Source organism: Panthera tigris, chromosome A2 (assembly GCF_018350195.1).
Source record: "Panthera tigris isolate Pti1 chromosome A2, P.tigris_Pti1_mat1.1, whole genome shotgun sequence".
Lineage (NCBI taxonomy): Eukaryota > Metazoa > Chordata > Mammalia > Carnivora > Felidae > Panthera > Panthera tigris.
The window spans coordinates 31,938,233-31,959,409 of record NC_056661.1 but is presented as its reverse complement, the minus strand read 5'-3'; the positions used below and the strand labels follow the sequence as shown (position 1 = coordinate 31,959,409).

Genomic DNA, 21,177 nt, shown 5'->3' with positions numbered 1-21,177 from the left:
ATTGGTTTGATTTTTGCCTCTGTAGACCTCAAAGAAAAGGCTGTAATCTTATCCTAGTCACTTACTGTCGAATTGGCTCTGATCAAGTTAATTAACCTCTTTTAAGCTCCGTTGTCCCGTTTGTAAAATGGGGCAGATAATTATAGTCTCCTCCTGATGAGACAATGCCCACACCAGCGCTTAGTACAGGGGAAGGGAAGCACTCAAGAGACGATGCCTACCGTTAAGTCAGGGAACTCCAGTGTATCGTATATACTAATTTTGGTAACTCAGCTCGGTCCTGCCTAGAGACTTACCTTGCCCAGTGCCGTGATGGAATTTGGTTAAGAAATTGTTCTTAAGGGAAAGAAAGGAAAATTTGTCGCTGGCTGTTCAGACCGAGTGACCACAGCATCGTTTTCCCCTCTTGCAGTGCACGAAGCTATGCGGTGGGGGCTTGCGCACGAGACTGGTGGTCTGCCAGCGGCCCAGCGGTGAGCGGTTTCCAGATCTGAGCTGTGAAATCCTTGATAAGCCTCCAGATCGCGAGCAGTGTAACACACACGCTTGTCCGCAAGATGCTGCCTGGAATCACGGCCCTTGGAGTTCGGTACGGCCCTAACTCTTAATGTTCGTTAACCAAACTATTTCACTAACATGCCTGATTCCAAGGTGTTCTGGGTCGCACTCCTCTGCGACAGCCAGTGGTCTTGCTCACAAGGGCACCCCCGGGACTGTGCTATGGTCTGTGATTGTCCTCATACTGACAAACAGGAGAATTAATTTTTTTGTGGTATTGCTGAAGTGACTTTACAGAATACATGTACCTCATATTGGCCTGGGGCCAATGTCAAGAAGTAGCTTCCTTTTTGAGAAAAGCAAGACTGGATAGATAGATAGATAGATAGATAGATAGATAGATAGATAGATTTTTTTTTTAAGAAATGAAAAACGTTCATGTAGTTATTAAGCTCCAAAGTGATTTAAACAGACAACTCAATAGCAGACATTCTTTCCTTTCCTAAGCTACGAGAGTTTTGACTTTGTGGGGAAGATACCTGCGTATTGAGGCCAAACCAATTTTTTTTTTCTTCAATGACTGTAATTTGCCTCTGTATGACTCGGGTACGACTCTCGACGCAATCACCATAAAGCCTGTGCCCACAAAAAAAGACTGATATCATTCTGACAACGCAAAAGACCAGCGACAGTGGACTCCATGACTTGGTGCCTTTCAAGGCATCTGAAATGTTCCCTCCCTCTCCCCAAGACACAAAGCCCGTTTAAGGCGCTTTTTTGCATCAGTCCGAGGCTTCCCTTGCTATGGGCTCGCTGACATTGTGAGACAGGTTTTCCACTGTAAAAACTATGCAAACTTCTGGGGCGGCTCTTGGCAAACAGAAGGTCGGCTGGCTACGTCAAAACAATTCTTTGGTTGAGTTGTGTCATAATCTTTGGAGCCGTTAGGGCTGTTTCATGTAAATAGAGTAAACGTTTCTGTAAATACATTGATTGCACTGAATCGGAATTTAGTATTATATGAAGTCATATCCAGAAGCCTTTTTGGCTGCATAGGGTTCTGAGGGAAAGTCTTAACCATTCCTGAAACCAGATGAAGAACAGATTAACAGAAGTGAAATGTCTAATACCTGTCGATGCCTCTTAGAATCAGGGGTTTCAGGGTCTGAGATCATGTCTGCAGGTAGAACCTAGCCACATAAGCACTGTACTTAGTATGAAGTAGAAAGCCAGAAAACTTTAGAGTATCATCTCTACTGGTACTATTTAGCTGGGCTGCAAGGCTTTCCTTCAAGAGCTTAAGAAATGCCACTCCGAGTCAGATGTATCTTCACCCGAAGCATTTTGTCTGCAATACTGGCACCCTCCCAAAATGAACATTTTGAAAAAGATCAGAAATGGCTATAGAATGTCAGGAACATCCTCTGGCACTCCCAACTTCCCTAACTCACCTTTGACGTATTATTTTTCATGAAATTTCCCCTCTCGAGCCCATTATATTTTTACCTTGTTCGCTCAGCCAACAGCAACACCACCCCAGAGTTGTGTCTCAAAACCTCTAGCCCTCCAAAAAAGTTCTTTTTCTTTAATTTTGACCAAAAAAAAAAAAAAAAAATCTCCTGACCTTCAGAGGTCAGGAGATATTTAATATATAATATATATAATGTATAGTAATATGATAATATATTATATACTGTATACATAGTATATGTGTATGGATACACATTATATACAATATATAATATATGTTATATTGGTTTCCACTGCTGTTCTCCTTGAATGCTTTCTAAATACACCTCAAATTTTTTTTACACAAGACCACCCCCCTCCCCCACAGATATTTTAAGAGTTCAGTGCTTAAATTTTAAACTATGATTTGCTACTTTAGCTGAAAATTTTAAGATTTTTATTGTAGTTACTCTTAGGCCTGCACACAATTTTCTGAAACACAGAGAGAAAAAGAAAGAAGAGAGATTTCTAGTGCTGTGTCATTCACAGAAAAGAATACATGGATTTTTAAAATATTTTTGCTGCCTCTATGATTTTAGTGCTTCCTTTATAAAGTGATCATTGTTCAAGCATATATTTAAATGCCTCTACAATCTAGGAGCAAGGCCAGTTGTATAAGGCTTCTAGCTGTGATTTAAAAAAGAAAAAGTGAAATCAAAAGCATTCTATTTAAATAGATACGTTTGTAATATATTACTTAAATATATGTGTGTGAGGGCAGTCTTTCAGATTCTTACTGTAGGACTGTGATTTCACTTTCATGTCGATTTTCATGGATGCTTTGGTACAATTTCTGAGCAATTCTAAATTTAAGCATACCTCAGAGAATCGTGTTAATAGCCATAAAACCACTCCCATGGTGCTTCATCATTGTAACTGACAGTGAAATTAACAACAGCAAAAAGTATATTTGAGGTGCTAACATGTTGCTTTCAAGAGAAAGCACACTCCATTTATTAGAGACCAAGAGTAGCAATTAGTCCTTCAGTAGGATTGCTTTCTCTCCCCAGATTTTCACACACTGGCGATAGTGTCCAGAATCAGCTGCGGCCGTGTGGAGTAGGCCTTTTCCAAGGTCAAAATGGAGATAGCCTCATTCAACAGTTGTTACTAAGGAACAATACTTAGGAGAGAAAAGCCACATCATGTTAGCATGGCCTGCCAGTGTCTCTTAAAATGAAGCTTCGGTGAACGTAGGCTTAAGTACCCGTCTTAGACCCTTAGTTCTGTCTCCTGTCATTGCAGATTCGGAATCATGATTTTGAAAAACATCCTCCCAAAACTCAGCCTTTTCTGTCCTCTTTTAAATGTGCCCTTCCACTCTTACTTGGTAACGTTCTGATTTCTAAATCAGGTTCGCACCCTGCTAATTAATGCCTTCCAGTCTGCTCCTGCCGCTTGTGGGAGCGGGCTGAGGGGTTGAACGCACACGTCCCATGACTAGCGGATAAATTAGAAAGAGAGCTCTATACTGTCAAACCACAGCAGAAGGTAGTTTAAAAATCCGCAGCATTCTCCAGTCAGCAGATCCGTGGAGAGAGTTCAAGTAACAAAGGTTGCAGGTGATGTCAGCTCTCCCAGCTGGTCTTGTCGCATTCCTTTCTGCGTTGCCCCATGTATCTGCTTGCTCATCATCTTGGACCCTGTGCTTCTCCTTAGGAGAAACTGCTTGTTTGGGTTTTTTCGTGACAAACCTAAAAGTGTTCTCTGAGCCTTGCTTTAGGTGCTCTGGAACAACGCTTGTCGACCCGAATAATGAGAATTTATGAGCTCATGAAGGAACTGTGCTTTTGTTTCTGCCTGGCCAACTTATGAATTTGTGTCTACCTCATTTTCATATTAAAGTTTGCAGCTTCCTTAGGTAGGAAGAGAAAATGTCTGACATCAGTATTTTATCACCTCGCTGCATCTATCTCTAGCAAAAATAAAGATTGTAAATATCACTACCAAACTTTCTGAATACGGTTTTATGCAGCCAAGCCTAGTATTGTCTGAATATTTTGAGCAGTACAGATTTCTATGTGTTTATATAATAAAGCATATTTATTTTTTCCATGTTATTTAATTTTATATACAATGTTTAAAAATCAGTGTTTATCAGCAGATTGTAAAGGCAAATAGGCTATGTGAATTAGAAATTCATGTGTATGTTTCTTTGGGTTTTAAAAAGATACATTCGAATTTTGTAAAACCCTTCCAACGTGTCCCATCCCTCTCCCCAGTGTCCCATCCCTCTCCCCAATCTGAGCGGCCAACTGGTAAACTCTATGTAATTGGATAGTTTAAAATGTGTATTTTAAAAGGATACTTAAAAAAGAATTCTGAATTGGAAATGATGCCTAGTGATATAAACAAAAATATATGAGGCTTAATATTTTGGTTTTTTTTCTTTTCTAATACTGTTGTCCTGATTCATTGAGTCTCAGCTATGAAATATGAATGTTCCATTTATTGAATTTGTAGATAATGATAAAATATAGCCAGAAGACAAAACAAGCGATTAAAAGAAATGGTCCTGAACATGTAAAAAGAGCTAGGTACAGGAAAACACTAACCTAATGTGCATAAATTTGGTCACACTTTATTCTTTGTGTTCAGATAACTATAAAAGACTTGAGCATTTGTCAATTTTGTTATTGGTTCACCTGCAATACATTTCAGAAGGAATTTCTTTCTTATTAAATAAAGAAAATATGATCAAAATAATCTTGGAAGTTTTAAGAGAGCCTGCGGTTTTCAAAAAATTATGCATCATAAAGATGATCCCTGATACCTATTGGTTCCACATCCCCTGAGTCTCCTTTTTACGTGTAATTTAGTATGGTAACTGAGAGTTAAAAGGACCAAAATCAGATGTATGTGAGTTTGGGGTTTCTGTAAGGTGCCAAATAAGATAACTTCTCCAAAGCAGATGATGATAGCTAACTTTTCCTGAGTATTTTCTGTGTACCAAGCCAAGTTAAGCAAATATACATCATATTTATCCCCCATGTTACCCCAGGAGGGTGGTGTTTTTATGAATCCATTTGAGTACCTGATCACCTACTATAGTGTTAAGACTTCACTAACAGTATACTGACTATACTAATCCTGCCTAGTCCAACAGAAATAGCCCGTATTCAGAATGAGTTTTTTAAACTCCCACTTATATTCAATAAAAGAGATGCCTAAAAGTCAGACTCCATCAACCTCCACGTTATTTAGCTAATAGCAACATCATCCATTTGACTCCAGCAATAGAATAATCCACATTTATTCCGATTATTGGTAAATTCCCATCACCAGCACTTGTAAACACTTCAGCTGGTTATGTTTCAGGAATGGCAGAACATCTCTCTTTCATTTTAAAGTTATCACATTAGCCAGATTAGGAGGACAGTATAAAGATTTTGGTCATCAGGAATGTCACATTAAATGCATATGCATTTTTTTTAACAATTTTTTTTAACGTTTATTTATTTTTGAGACAGGGAGAGACAGCATGAACGGGGGAGGGTCAGAGAGAAAGGGAGACACAGAATTTGAAACAGGCTCCAGGCTCTGAGCTGTCAGCACCGAGCCCGATGCGGGGCTTGAACTCACGGACCGCAAGATCATGACCTGAGCCGAAGTCGGCCACTTAACCGACTGAGCCACCCAGGCGCCCCTGCATATGCATTTTTTATAAAGAAAAAGATTTTTCACTAATGAGGACACATCTTAAATACACTGCTGGTGCCTTTTAAAAAATAAATAAGAAACACATTATTTGGCTCTATCCGTACGAAGTAGTGAAAAATAAGGCTTTTTTAAACAAAACATTGTAACATATGAAATTACAAAATACCCGAATTCAGTGTAGATTAAGACTCAATAACCCACTCATCTCAGATGTGTTCAAAACAAGCAAAACACTGGCCTGCATCTAGCTCGTTGGAGATAAAACTTAACTAGCTTTTTCTCCCCCCATTGTTGACAGCTGATATGTCCTGATAGCTTGACAGATTTCTATTTTTACAGTTTTAAAAAGTCCGAAGATGGGGGAGACACGGGTAGGAGAGTTATTAGACCATGAGGAGGAGTATAGGTCCTTTTACTGACTCACGTCAGCGAGTTGTCCTTCTGGAACAGAAAGGAATGAAAACTTTGGAATGTACAGTGGGAGCGAGAGATTGAGTCCATGTCTAATTGTTTAGGAGGGAATCCTGATTAGTAAAGGCAGTTGAGGTAGATTGATTTTACGAAGAGGGAGTAAACAGTTCTAGGTCATTCCTTGCCAAAGGGGAGGGGGAGGCGGGTCACCATTTATTTTTCAGCGAATACTTTTTTATGTGCCTGCTGTGAGCCAGGCACTGTTCTAGGTGCTAAGGATACAGCAGTGAACAAGTCAGAGCTATTCTAGCGGAGAAAGAAAAATGTGTTGTTAAACGAATCAAACCAATTATACGTGTAATTAAAGAACTGACACTTTTTTTTCCTGGCAGCCTCGTTACAACCATCAATATAAAAATACCGATTGCTCTTACTGTGTGTGTGTGTCTGTGTGTCTGTGTGTATTGTGTAATTGTACATTAGCACACAGCTGCTAATGATCTTTGGTCATTAAATAAAAATTATCCATCCTACCTTTCCTTTTAAATGTACAATTACACAATCATTTTCAGTGATAAACGCTCCCTGGCTGATGACACGGAACCTTTAAAAACCTCTTATCAGAGAGTGTTCTTCTATTTATTTATTTATTTTTTTTTTTTTAACGTTTATTTATTTTTGAGACAGAGAGAGACAGAGCATGAACGGGGGAGGGTCAGAGAGAGAGAGACACAGAATCTGAAACAGGCTCCAGGCTCTGAGCTGTCAGCACAGAGCCCGACGCGGGGCTTGAACTCACTGACCGTGAGATCATGACCTGAGCCGAAGTTGGCCGCTTAACCGACTGAGCCACCCAGGCGCCCCCAGAGAGTGTTCTTCTATTCACCGCTACATTATAACCTAGACATGAGGTCCGTGGTCTGAGAGCCAGGATAGGCAGAGATCCTGGCTTTCCATCTCTCTCTGTCAGGGTCCTCAGCCTCCGCCCAAACGTGGGAAGCCCTGGCCGAGGTACATTTTCCCCTTTGTTATTTGATGATCACCAATAAAAACATCTAGAACGTGGGGATTGCCACACCACCACCTTTGCTTCCTGTGGTTTTGTTTCCTCTGAAGTGGGATCCTTTTCATGGATTGTTTTAAAGACCACAACCTCCCCTTCCAAAAATGTAGAAAATGGAACATTGGCAGCCAAGAAAAGAGTGTACAGGAAGTAGTATGGAAGATAATTGATACAGGCCCAACGGGACAAAACCATCATTCTTACCAGATCTGCATCCCCTTTCCCCTCTTAGAGCGTATGTCTTGGCCAGTGCAGTCCAATAACTCTCTACAATGAGGGAAATGTTCTCTCTTTTTGCTTTCGAGCATGGAAGCTGCCAGCTGCATGTGGCTTATATGGAGCACTTGAAATGTGCGACAGGGATACTGCACTTTAAATTGTATTTCGTTTTAATTACTCTAAATCCAAACAGCCACCTGTTGCTGGTGGCTACCATATTGGACAGGGCAACCTCAGGCAACGTCTTTAGCAATTAATCCGCAACTAGCCGAGAAATCCGTAAACTTACAAAAGCAAGTTGGAGAGAAAAACCCTGTGTCGGCTCGTGAAGGGTCCCTGTGTAGGATGCCCTTGCATCCAAATGAGTACCATTCTCTTGCCTTTCTTCTGTTTTGTGCCTTTGTTTTGGAACACTTTAGTGGGTGTTCCCTGACAGCTGGGCATTAGAAAAAACAGGACAGTGGGAAGAGAGGCTTATCAGAACCAGCTGTCTTGAGGGTAGTAACTCCAGAGCCTCAGTGTAAAAGCAGCTGTTAAAACAACTCTCCTCTTGTGCGTCTTAGAGTTCAAGTTCATCGTGGCAGTAAGTTCAGTTAGGGAAAAAGAGTGTTTATGTGTTCAGTGGGCCGAAAGGGCAAGGCTTGATTGATGCTTTTTAGGAGAAGACAAAAATGGAAAACACCAGGTAGTCACCTTGTAGAAGCTTGAATTCCAAGAGATCATTCCCTCTTTGAAGGAAGTCTCCGGAAGGCAGCTTTTCATATTCACTGAGCCCTGTAAGGTAAAGGTTGAGCAGATTAGCTTTAAGGGGCTGTGTTTGAAAGATACTTCTGAAGAATCAGAGCTGAGGCAATGTCTTCTCCACCACTGTGGTTCTCATCATTTAACTTGGCAAAACTTAGCCTCCCCAGTGATAAGAAAACCCTTATGGATTCATTCACATTCGTACACCATACTGACACACACCCCCGTCTTGAAACTAAAATGTGGGCAACAGCGTTGGCTGCAGATTGAATGATGATGTCATCAATTCTCTCTCCCAGTGGCCAGATAGCTGTTTGTTTGTTTTTTCCTTTAGAGTGACATCTGAATTAAACTATAAACCACTCAGGTGAAATCTTTTTAAGAAGCACTTATTAACTTATGCTCACAGCTTGGCTGCACACATGGGAAATGGGAAATAAGTAAAATAATTCTCAGGATCTCAGAAAGTGGATGAACTGATAGCTTCAGGTATCCGCAAAAGAGCTGTTTCTCCCTTCACTTAATTTTGTACCATGTATTTCTTTCCATAATTATAGGAAGGGCTTTGATTTTTTTTTATTATAACAATCACTTGTATTTTGGAATCTTTACTTTTTGCTAGGAATTCTACAAAGCAGCTCGCCTATATAGTCTAATTTAATCCTCTCTACTTGATGAAGTTAGCATCATGTTGGGTCTAGGTCGCACTGTTGAGAAGGGGCTGAGTCAGGACTTGACCCTGGGGCGTTCTGCCTTTCAAGCCCCAGGTTTTAACCAAGATATAATTCCCTCATCTTCCTCTTTAGTTGGTGAAGTGGCAAAATGGAACCTCTGTGGAAAGAGGAAATTTAAGATTTTCTGTTCCCCCAAATTGTAACGATTTGACACATTCTGGAATTCCTGAGCCATTAACAAATTTTGCTCAGAGTTCTGAAGGGAGGAATATGAGAAAATTGTTCCTCTTAAAATTAAACCAAGTAAAAAGTAAAATTTGGGTTTAGAAGATTTTGAGGAAAAAAAGCATCCTCATTTATTTATTAAACATGCATTGGGCGATATTTCTGACATTTTAATATGCAAAGAGCAATGAAATAACTTGGGGTAGTCAATCTAAGTGTTTTCTGTGTTCAGTGGATGTATAGGTAACAGGACAATAGATCAGGTTTTGTTAAAGCCAGTTGGGGGATTTGCAGATGCGTGTGGTGATGTGGTTTGTTGTCGAATGTAATCTGCTTCCCTACAAGGGAATTATGAAAAAATGATGAAATTAAAATGTATTAAAAAGTGATTTCACACTAACAGCTCTCTGGTTGAAATAAAACACATCAAATGCACTGAGATACCTTCCCAACTGGTTCTTGGGCTAAATCTAAGCTCTTCCTTGAGCAACGCTGAGTTTCCTCTATTCCCATTGGTAGGACAGTCATCAACTCTGATTTCTGGCCTTACATTCTGTTCCTTTCTTCACCCCCCCCCCCCGGCCATCGTCCCAACCACTGTATTCCTCTATCCACATGGCTGCTGGATGATAAGACTTGGTTATGGTTTGGGAGCTGTGTGGGATGAAGAGAGAGAAGACGTAGCAGAAAAAAAAAAAACAGTGGGCTCATTTGCTTCTTCTTAGCTAAGACAAAGGAACAGATACAGTCACCACATTTCAAGTGAAAAACCTTTTAACCAAATCATTTATTTACTTTCCCGAACCTTAATTTCCTTTGGGCTGAACAGGCCTGCCATTGAAGCTTGTTGCCTTACTCCAAGGGGCATACCATAAGCAATTTTGAAATGGATGAATGAATGAATGAGCCCGCTACTCAGGAGCTGAAATCCTTATGGCATTGGCCTAGAAATATGAAAATTAAGAGCTAATCTGTATGAGGGAGTAATTAAAAAGAAACACATAGGATTGGATGTTGGTGGTGTATCAACAGTGATTTCCTGACTTGGGGAGTTGTATGGCATTTATGTAGGAGAGTGTCCTTGAATTGATGGGACATTATGTGTATAAGCAATATATACATGTGTGTGTATATATGTATATATATATACACACACATATATATATATATACATACATACGTATATACACATATATATGTATATATACACACATACATATACGTACATATATACACATGTGTATGTATATATATGTATGTATATATATATACGCCATTATTAAATAGAGGGGGTTGTTGTAATATGTTTGCAGTTGGAAAACCTAGATAAGAGGGATAAGGGAGGTCTTCATGATGGTCTTGCAATCTTTCTTTAAGTTTGATGTATTTCAAAATAAGCTATTGTTAAAATTACTTAAACATAAATAGGTTCAGAGTGTGTATTTTACTTCACAAGGAAGTGAAGGGTAGGTCTCTGGATTTATTCCAGGACTTACAAGAATTCTGATATATATTAGCTATTTTTATTCTCAGATTTCCACTAGCACATCATAACAAAAGTGAGTTCTGTAGCCAGGGCTCAGTAAAAATCTTTCTCAGTGTTTCACTGGTTTATGTCCCATGACTTTCTCTTCCCCTTGTCTCTATCTCCCTTCTTCCCTTGGCCCCCTCGTACCCATGCAACTAAGATGAAAAGCCCCTGGGAATGGTGTGGTTTTTATTCCTCTTTTTCCCAGGGAAACACAGACTTTCATAGCAAGTCGTACCAGTAAATTCCAGTAAATACTTGGTTGTATACAGATTCACCTTTTTTTTTTTTTTTTTAGATCTACTACTCCCCAGTAAAGCCCAGATTCCATTGAAAACTAAGGATTGTGGTTCTTTTGTTTGTTTTTTTCCTCCAAAAATGTGTGTTTATTTTCCTTGCACTTAATAAAAAGCCCTCACCCAACCAACTCACCTATTTCTGCATTACAATGTGCCCTTTCTTGTTGAAATCATGATTTCCTTCTCATTGGTTGTCTTTTTAATCATATGTGAAATATCCGGGAACTCTTAGCGGTGGCAGGCCAGGGACATGATGTCAGGGAGGAAGTGCTGTCCCGAAGAGCGTGTTTGTTCATTGTAGTCATTGCTGTGTGTGGGAATTGGTTTCACGTTGTCCATGTCACGTTCTCTGGAGACCAGGACTTCCCAACTCTTTTAGCCTAAGACCTTGATCTTGGATTGATGTTCAGCAGGCCCTTTACCACTTCCTTCCATGAAAAAGCTCTCTGTGCCCCACCATGGCTATTAAATCAGTTAAAATCAATTCCGTTTTGAGATTTTGTTGAAGGACTTTCTGAAAACCTTAGGATAAGTCAGTGGTTTTCAACTGGGGGTGATTTTTACCCCCTGGGGACATTGGGCAACGTCTGGGGATTAATGTCTCAAATGGGTTGGGGGTGCTACTTGTATCTAATAAATGGAAGCCAAGGATGTTGATAAGCATCCTACGAGGCACAGCATAGCCCCCAACAGCAAAGAATTATCTCACCCAAGATGTTGACATAGTACCAAGGTTGTGAAACCCTAAAGAGACATCTGGTGAGGAGAGGGAGGACTCCTCAGCAAAAGTCAAACTCAAGGTCACAGATGCAAGCCCCATGGAATGTCACTGGCTAGCTATCAGAAAACAGTTCTCTCCAGAGAGTTGAATTTTCCATTATACATTATGTGGGATTGCGGGAAGCCATCAAGGTCAGTCAAACACTTTCAAGGATGAGCTGAAAATATGAGGCCTCAATGTTGTCTTACCAGACTGAATTTGCAAACCAATGAGTAGAGTCCCTCCTTCTTTTTTTGAAGTCGGGAGGGGGAATTGTTATAAATGTCTACAAATGTGTCCAATGTAACGCGTAGACATTCTGCATGGCAATTTTGGCAGGAGTGACCAACTTTGGAAACAAAGGCACACACGAGGATGGGCATTTCTAAAAAGGGCTACTCTGCCATGTTCACACCTGTGGATTGTTCTGGTAGCACTGATAGTTCATACTTGTATGTTGCTTTTAACTTCGTGTTTCCGGCATCAGTATTTCCCTCATCCACGATAGAATTTGCAACATATGTAATAGTCCGGCTCTATCTAGGAACTGGTGTGTCAGAGTTGAACATTTTGGTTTTTCTTTTGGATACTTTTTAAAAGTAGGATTCATTCCTCATTTGCATTTGATCAGAGAAGTAGCAGAGTGTATTTCTGATTAGAGACTAAGGCAGAGGTGCAGAAAGTCTTGTATGGGTTGTAAACAGGAGTGAATCAGGATACCCCCGTCTCAGCACTGTTGACATGTGGGACCAGGTAGTTTTGTTGTTGGGGAGCTGGTCTGTGCATTGTAAGATGTCACACAGCATCCTTGTTTCTACCCACTGGATGCCAACCATCCTCTTGGTTGTAATAGCCAAAAATGTCTTCAAACGTTGCCACATCCCCTGGGCGGTGATATTGCCTCCTCCCTACATTTCTATGGATTTCTGACAGTAAAACTTTTCTTTCCATATTCTCATGGGCATTAGGTGGGCTATATATAGACTGCAGCACTTCCCAAATGTGTCTGATACAAAATTCCTATTTTTTTTTTAAGTCAGAGAAGTCCTTAAAGTTATAAAATTAAAAATTAAAAGTTATAAAATTCCTTTCTCCTTTCTGGAAAGATAAATTGTTACGTTGTAGAGATCAGCAGGTTTTCACCATCAATGCCTTCAATTATTTCCCACCAGTTTTTTTTAAATCCTTAAGAGGAAGCCATATGTAGGTGATCAGCTTTTCCAGATGTGTGGCATTAAGTTGGCTTTTCAGCGCATGAACCTCTGAGGAAGACAGTTTCTGAAGCTCTACCTCTCCTCTTCCCTTTGCCACTTTGCAAGTCTTCCGTGCTCTAGCAGAAAGCAAATGCCGTGTCTCCAACCTCCACACCACCCATACGAATATACCTTCCGAAGAGCAGCCTCAACTCTGAGCATGGTGGGTCAGAGAACATTTTAGATGATGCCTCTCCTGGTCCTAGAATGAAAATCAATCTCAGTACTTCTCCTTCAAAAGGGTCACAAAACAGTGGCCACATAAACACTAAACACAAAACACTATTTTGACTCCAAAACTTTTAGACCGAAGAAATCTGTCAGTAGAGGAGAAGACAAGCACAACAAGCCCCAAGATACTGTTACCAACCTCAGAAGTTTTCTGGTAGGATCTAAGTCCTAATGAGATATTGTTTTTGACCCACAACGTTTAATGTATTTTTGTTGGAATGCCACAGAAAATTTTATTAGAAGATCTGGACACTGGTGCCCGATGTAGAAGAGAGTTCTCCATAAGACGAGTGCCACCTTCCAGAGTTATCTAGAACCTTAAATTACCAATGGACTATGTAAAAATGACTTCAAAATTAGAAATTGACTTTTGCCTTTTACCTGATTATAATCCGAATTATAAACCTAATTATATTTATATAATTTAACTGGAAGTGGAGACATAATAGCAACGACCCCCATTTACTGAGCATTTGCAGTGAGCCAAGCCCTGGGCCTGGTGCTTTTTTGTGCGTTATTACTAATATTCATAAAATCCTTGCAGAATGGACCTTATTACATAATAATGGATGTAATAAGGTCCATTCTGCAGGTGGGAAAACTGAGCTTCCGGAGGTAAGCAATTTTCCCAACATCATATGATCAGTAATTCTTGAAGCCCCACCTGACTGACTCCCAGGCCCCATGCTTTCCTGTTTCCTCTCTGGTAGGGCTTTCAAAATTTCTAGAACTAGTGATTTTCGATTTGTGACACATGCAAGAAACTAGCTCTTGCACAAATGGAAACCAGTGTAGCTCTCCTCTGCTTTTAAAAAAATCCATTGAAGCTGAGTCCTTAGTCTTGAAATGTTTCCCAAGGATTTTCAGCCAGGTTCCTGGTTTTGTTGACCTTACTTATCGAAAGTGGGAGGGAGCTGAATATTTGCATTTTTAAACAGAAAAATTTTGACAGTTCACTTGGTGTTGAATGGTTTTCAAAAAAAAAAAAACAACTCCAGAATTAGGCTTGGTCATCCAGAATTCCCCAGCCAGTGCTCCGAAAGGGCCTGGCTTCCCCCTAAACATTTAAGGCACCCTAGGATGATGGGAATTGATACATTTTTAAGGAAACTTCTGCTGGACTAAGAAAAGTAGGGCTTTCTGAACACAACCTGATCCTAATATTTGGGTCACAGTCACACCACTTAATAGGTCTGTGGTGGCTGGTTTATGGAAGGTGTAGAGGACGGAGGCAGTGATTGATTTCTATCGAATTCGCCCTACGGTTACGAAATCTCAGGACTCCGTGTTGCTTTGGCAGCCCTGTATATCGTATATTTTGAGGGCCTTTTCTTCAATGGAAGGGAACTTAAAAAAAAAAAAAAAAAAAAAGCCAGTGGACACCAGGGTGGCTCAGTTGGTTAAGCATCCAAGTCTTGATTTTGGCTCAGGTCGTGATCTCATGGTTGTGAGACTGAGCCCTATGCCGGACTCTGCTCTGAATGTGGCACCTGCTTAAGATTCTTTCTCAGCCCCCACCGCTTGTGCATGCTGTCTCTGTCTAAGATTAATTAATTAATTAATTATTGGGAATAGCAAGTGTGCGTTTTCCGAGGTTTTTTGGTTTTGGTTTTGGTTTTGGTTTGTTTTTTGCTTTTACATCTTTCCAGCCAGAATGGAGATAGAAAATACCCAACCTACATAGAACCCCTTTGTGTTCATACATTCCTTTATAGGTTGCTTTCAGTCTGTATATTTACATTTTTCCACATGGGAAAAGTATCATTCTGAGGTGACATCTTTGGGGGTGAGAAACAACATTATGTGACGCTTGGGGTACAAGACAGTCTCAAAGGCTTAGAGCTGACTTTCAACAATAGTCTTGCCCTTGCAGGGGCAGAGTAGTATTCTGAGTTCCTAGCTTCTGCCATTTGCTGTTGGTCTTGTGTTATATTCTCGCATAACCTTCCTCTTAGGTGTCCCCTGTGCAGTATTTAGTTCTTTTTTAAAAAGTTTATTTATTGAGAGAGAGAGAGAGAGAGAGAGCAAGTGGGGGAGAGGAGGAGAGAGAGAATCCCAAGCAGGCTCCATGCTGACAGATGTGGGACTCGATCTCATGAACCATGAGATCATGACCTGAGCCAAAACTGAGAATCGGATGCTTACCTGACTGAGCCACCGAGGTACCCCAGTTTTGGACTGAGTAGACACAGGAGATAGGAGAGCACAATAGTTATTTATTTGGTCCTTACAATGAACTGAGCATTGTGCAGGTTACTGACTTAATCCTTAAAAATTCTTGAGACATAAGTGGCCCTAGGTTCTTTGAGATGCTATTCATTCACTCATTCATGCATTCACTTGCATATTCCATAAGTATTTGAAGGTTTTTTTTATAAGCCAGGCACTTCTCTAGCTACTGGGGATATAGCAGTGAACAAAAAAGACAAAAATTCTTAGAGAAGAGGAAAATAGCTTGGAAGGGGGGATGAGAACTGTACATTTAAGGAGTCAGGCAGGTATCCATTAAGAAGGTGAGATTTAAACAGAGATAAGCTGTGTGGATATCAAGAAGAAGAGTATTCTGGGTTAAGACCTAGAGACAGGTGTATTTCAGGCACATCTTAGCAATAGTAAGGAGGCCACTGTGGCTGGATTAGAGGTGGTGGGTGGTAGGATATGAAATGAGAGATACGATTGAGGCAGTATAACGTAGAGGTAAATCATGGGATGGGGATCGAGGGGTTAGGCTATTGGAGTGATTTTTGCTTACATTCGGTGAAGTAGGAAACCATTGTGGGGAGAGGAGTTGAGTGGGAACGTGAATTTGTTTTCAAAGACGGACGCTGGCTTCTGAATTTAGAGGAAGCTCCTCGAGGAACAGAGTTCTGGAAGCAGGGAGAATATTAGGAAACCATTGCAGTAAATCACATGGGAGAAGCCCGTCAGTGAGTGGCTCAGATGTTCACAGTGGAAGCGGTGAGAATTGGTGGGATTCTGATGTATTTTTAAAGTAGTACCTAAGGATTAGCTGAGAGTTTCGATATAGGCTATGAGAGAAAGAGAGGTGGTGGAATGAGCCCAAATATTGGGCAGAGAATAAGCAGAAGTTGGATGGAATTTCCATTGACTGAGATGGGGAGAACTCCAGGAAGGAGTGGTTTTTGGAGGCGGACCAGGGCTTATGCTTTGGACATGTTAAGACTGAGCTGCTTGCTTATTCACCGTCGTTTCATGTCTCTGTTGAGCAGAACTGGAAAGAGATGCTTGCCGTGGTTAAGCATCTTGCATAATATCACAAAGGAAGAGACAGCCCTGGTCAAACCAGGTCTGAATGATTCCAAAACCAAACTCATACCTACCACCCTCTTTGACTCAACCCTTGGATGTCTGTTTGAGTACATCTCAGAGTGGTGTAGGAATAATTTAAATTCACATAGAACCATTGACCTGATGTTAGCCACTTCAAATGCCACGTCATTCACGTGATAGCCATTTATGTTTTAGCTGGTTTTTATTTCTTCTTGTCTGATCCTTTCATAATGGTGCTTTGGAGCCATTTCTTTACCAAGTGATAAGCAGGAGGAGAAGCAAGAAAAGAAACGTGGACGAGGGGCGCCTGGGTGGCTCAGTCAGTTTAAGCGTCCCACTTCAACTCAGGTCATGATCTCACAGTTCGTGGGTTCGAGCCCCATGTCGGGCTCTATGCTGACAGCTCAGAGCCTGGAGGCTGCTTCGGATTCTGTGTCTCCCTCTCTCTCTGCCCCTCCCCAACTAGCACTCTGTCTTTGTCTCTCAAAAAATAAAAAAATTTTAAAACCGTTAAAAATTAAGAAAAGAAACACGAATGAATAGTGCCTGTTAACAGCACCTTGGTCTGATCTGAACTCCCAATAGAGCAAAGCAAAGTTGGAGGATGAGCGTCTAATTCAACAATGGTTAAGATAATCTTTTTTCCTTCCTGCTGAGATATGTTTCTCTGGATGCAGACTCAAATATGTATGCACGTTTCAGTTTTGGGGTGGCATTGGTATCCACCGGAAAGCAAACTAATTACATAAACTACTTCTCCCCCACCCCTGCCAAAAAAAAAAAAAAAAAAGTTGTAAGTTTTCCAGTATAAGATGTTGGACATGTTGGCATGTAAAGATGTTCCTTTCGTGCCACGCCAATGGAGGAAGGTCCAGATACACAGAGAAAGCAAGACTGTGGAAGAGGCAATGGAATAAACTTGGTCCTGGTGTCTTTTAAATGACTGAATGGCCGATAGACTAGTTCTTTTGGAGGAGGAAGAAGTTCCTGACTGCCCTGTAGTATCATGAGTGGGTGTTCCTGAGCATTGTCATCTTCTAGAAGAATGACATCTCCGGGTAACCTCCAGTCACCGTCTGCCTGCAGAGTGCCAAGAAATTCTGGTCACTGTTCCCTCAGCTGTAGCTTTGCCAGAAATCACTCAGACACTTCTTCACTTACCTTTGCAACAGCTGAGACCTGGCACAAATATCTCACCTCCTATCCCCCTATGTTCCAGACTGCCTTCATGAATAATCCCGGGGTAAGCACAGGGATTCTGTCCTGTGTCATCTCTGTCCTTCTGTCATCTCCACCTCTTTCCTGCAAGATTATTCTGCTGATGTCACATTACAAATAATCATCACCTATAACCTCGAGAGGCAAAAGAAGTTGTGTAAAATTAGTCAGTGTGCTTAGAAATGGGGAGTCGGAGGGCATGTTAGGGACAACAGAGCCTGGGCATGTACTATGCCTCAGATTCCTGGGGGCACCACTGCACGTAGCCATGAGAAAATTCAGCTTTTGCAGATTTTGTTGGTTGTTATTCTTTGTCTTGATGGGAAGGAAAACTGTCATATTTACATTCTGGCAGAACAAAAAGAACCTCAATTCGGGTTTCATGACTCATGTAGCTAATTTCATATGCTGTTCTGTTTAATGTGAATATTTGTCCCCCCCCCCCCATAAGATGTTGTTACATTAAGAGGTTAGGAGGAGACAGCTGGAGAGCCCTGTGCCTCCTAATTCTTGGGGGTAACAGAAGGTGGAGGGCGTGAGCCCTTCTTACTGTCTCCCCTTATTGGCTTGGCCCTCCCATCCCCCTTGTGAGTCATCTGTGGGGCCACCTACTTGGCTGTAGTATTGAGAGCAGCCTTCGAGTGTGCCCCAAGGGTTGACATGTGATCCCTAGTTCCTTTTCTCCCACGGTCTTAGACCTTTGGAGTACTGCAAAGACTGTCGGTGTTGGGGGCAACGGAGATGGAAGGATGGCCTCGTGCCCCATCCGGCTGGGATGACCGTGACTCGCGCATCTGCTTTCTTCCATGGTGTTCCCTGCCAATCTCCTGCTTTCTCGGCTCCTTTTCATGGTAATAAGTGCCATGGTGGTCCTGGACATAAACAGCCATCAGGCAGGCCTGTCAACATTGGCTTTACGCCCTGAAGTCACAGCCCTTGTTTCCTGGCAAAGCTTTCTCTCCCTCCTCAGTCACTCGGCTTCCCCGATGCCCCCCGACCAGAGCCATTCATGGGTTGTGAGAAGCCCTAACTGTGTGCACACCCACCAGTTAACAAATAACTGTGACCACTGCCACGGCAGAGCCGAACAGAGCCAGGAAGTGAGTGAATGGGCGTGCAGTAACGGCGATCCGTGGTGTGGATTCTGTGTCTCTAGACATTAAAGAAATAACATAACAAGAAACAAATGAGAAACATAAGTAGTCCCTCAGATAATAAGTATGAGCAGGAAATGGTGGAGTAGGAGAAAGATGTGGCATTCAGATGTGGAGTCCTTGTCTTCCTCGTCTTCCTGTCTTCTCTGGTCAGAGAGACCGTATTAATAATAGTCGATAAAAGTGAAAAGGGCACCGCAGAAGCAGAGGAATCTTCGACATTTATGTCTGTTCTGTGGATTGCTCTGTGACCTTTGGAAAGGAAAAGTCTTCGCCCTTTCACTTGGGTGAGATGTTGCCTAAGTCCCTCCCTTACTCAGCAGTGCCTGTGTTAGAACGTTAATCTGAGACTCCATTAGTTGACGTACATTTTTTTTTAAAAAAATACCTTTTTAACCACATGCTGGGGGGTATTCTAAAAGACTCTGCTGAGTAGAAATAGTGGTAGTGATGCGAGTGAACGTGCATCGATTTCTACACCGCTTGGCCAAAGCCCCAGGAGCTCCGTCTATATGCAATACAGTCGTACATGTATACCGTTGTTCCGCTTAATTGTAACGTAACTCTGTTGAGTGTAGACTGTGCTGTTGTCCCTGTTTTACAGAGCTGAGAGAGGTTCGGTAATTGGCCCCAGATGGCCCCGAGGTGAAATGGCAGGTGGCGGGCCAGCCTAGCACTGCCTGATGCCCAAATGCCCTGCACCCTGAAATGCTGCATTTTAGAACAAGGTGAAGACAAGTAGTGAGCTTTTGTTTCCTGTGCTGGCAGTCGTGCGCCTCCACCCATTGGAATTTGTTCTTAGCTGGTGTCCCGAAACAGGAGCTTGTTATGCTCACTCTTGTTCATACTCGTGTCTGCTGTCCGTCAAAGCCAGAGGCGGGAGAATCTGTGCCTCCCTTGCTAGTCCCTGTTGGGACTCTCCCTTTGGAATAGAAAGAGTCAGGATGGCTGGTCAGCCGTGGCTGCTGAACAACACGAAGAACGCCCGTACTTGGCTACAATTCCCCGGGGCGATGGCGTTCTGTGCGGGGCACGGGAACTCCTAGTTCTAGGCGTGCATGTACTCCTTCCTCGCTGTGTCACTGTCAGCATGCCGTGTCTCCTTTCCTCTTGTGTTCCATTTGTGAGATAAACAGACGGACTGGATAATCTTTGAGATGCCCTTACAGCTCAGACATTTGAGAGATTAGCCCTCGGTGAATGGACAGGCCCACATTTCCATTCATGACCATGCAAAGAGCCATTCATCAGTGAACGGAAATAATCATTCGCCCCGTGACATCAGGCAGGCCCCAAAGGGTGAATAAACCCTGAAAAATGGCCAAGAGAAAATCAGGGTGTGGCTTCAGCCCAAGGGAAATCTGGCCCTTTATGTATGTGGCTGTTTATTTGCCCACTAAGCGACTTTGTTCCCAGGGTCCTAAAGATGTTAGGAAAAAAGTAATAAAGTCAGACATACTAACTCTGTATAGGTACTGTCTCCCTGAGAGACTCGAGGAATCAGAGGCTTCAAAAATAGGCTCAAGAGACGTTCCATTGAGGTCCTTGCTCTCTGTTGTTGACTTGAGTGAGCAGGGGTGAGCACCTTGTTTTCCTCTCCAGTCCCTTTCTTCATTATAGCTTAAGGAAGAAAGTGGTGATTCTGGAGAGGACCTGTTTGAAGACCAACTCTGTTGCTTCCTGGCTTTGTGTCCCTGGCTAAGTGACAGCACCTCCTTGTTTCTCTTTATCTGTAAAAAAGAAATCCTAAGGGGTGCCCGGGTGGCTCAGTTGGTCGAGCGTCCGACTTCGGCTCAGGTCATGATCTCGCGGTCCGTGAGCTCGAGCCCTGCGTCGGGCTCTGTGCTGACAGCTCAGAGCCTGGAGCCTGCTTCGGATTCTGTGTCTCCCTCTCTCTCTGACCCTCCCCCCGTTCATGCTCTGTCTCTGTCTCAAAAATAAATAAATGTTAAAGAAAAAATAAAAAAAAAAAAAAGGAATCCTCATAGTCTCTGAGTCACACGGTCGCTGTTGGGATTAATGACAGAAGCCAGTGTCCTTCAGCCCAGTTTTCCATTCACAGTTAAGAGTTCAATAAAAGGTAGCTGGTGTGATTTCCAATAGCTCTGCTCTGACTGAAAGAGGGGTCCTGGGGTGGCCTTTTTGCATCTCAATAACTTGTGCCAAATCGGTTCAGCCCTCACACTGTGGGTCAGATTCCGAGTGGTTCTTTCTTTGTGACATTTAGGCAAACATGACGTTTCGTTTAGAGCACACTTCTGTGATGCCTACAGATTTCACGTGTCCGTTCGTTCCCGCAATTATTTGCTGGCTGCCTACGGCGTGGAAGGCAGTCTATAAGCACATGTGAGTGATGGCTGCTTTCTTTTTCCTCGGTGGCAAGCCCACGTGGTGTTCCAGGACCCACACTGAGCTGTGTTTGAAACTCTGATCCCTAAGT

The 21,177-nt window shown here is 42.1% G+C and overlaps 1 protein-coding gene across 2 annotated transcripts in view; it reads left to right on the top strand.

Moving 5' to 3' along the window:
- Positions 1-21,177, top strand: part of ADAMTS9 (ADAM metallopeptidase with thrombospondin type 1 motif 9) — a 161,006-nt gene that overhangs the window by 90,851 nt on the left and 48,978 nt on the right. For both annotated transcript variants that reach the window (XM_042979355.1, XM_007084435.2), the window contains exon 28: positions 413-589. In XM_042979355.1, coding sequence (XP_042835289.1) covers positions 413-589 — 177 coding nt within the window. The remainder of the gene's footprint in view (positions 1-412; positions 590-21,177) is intronic.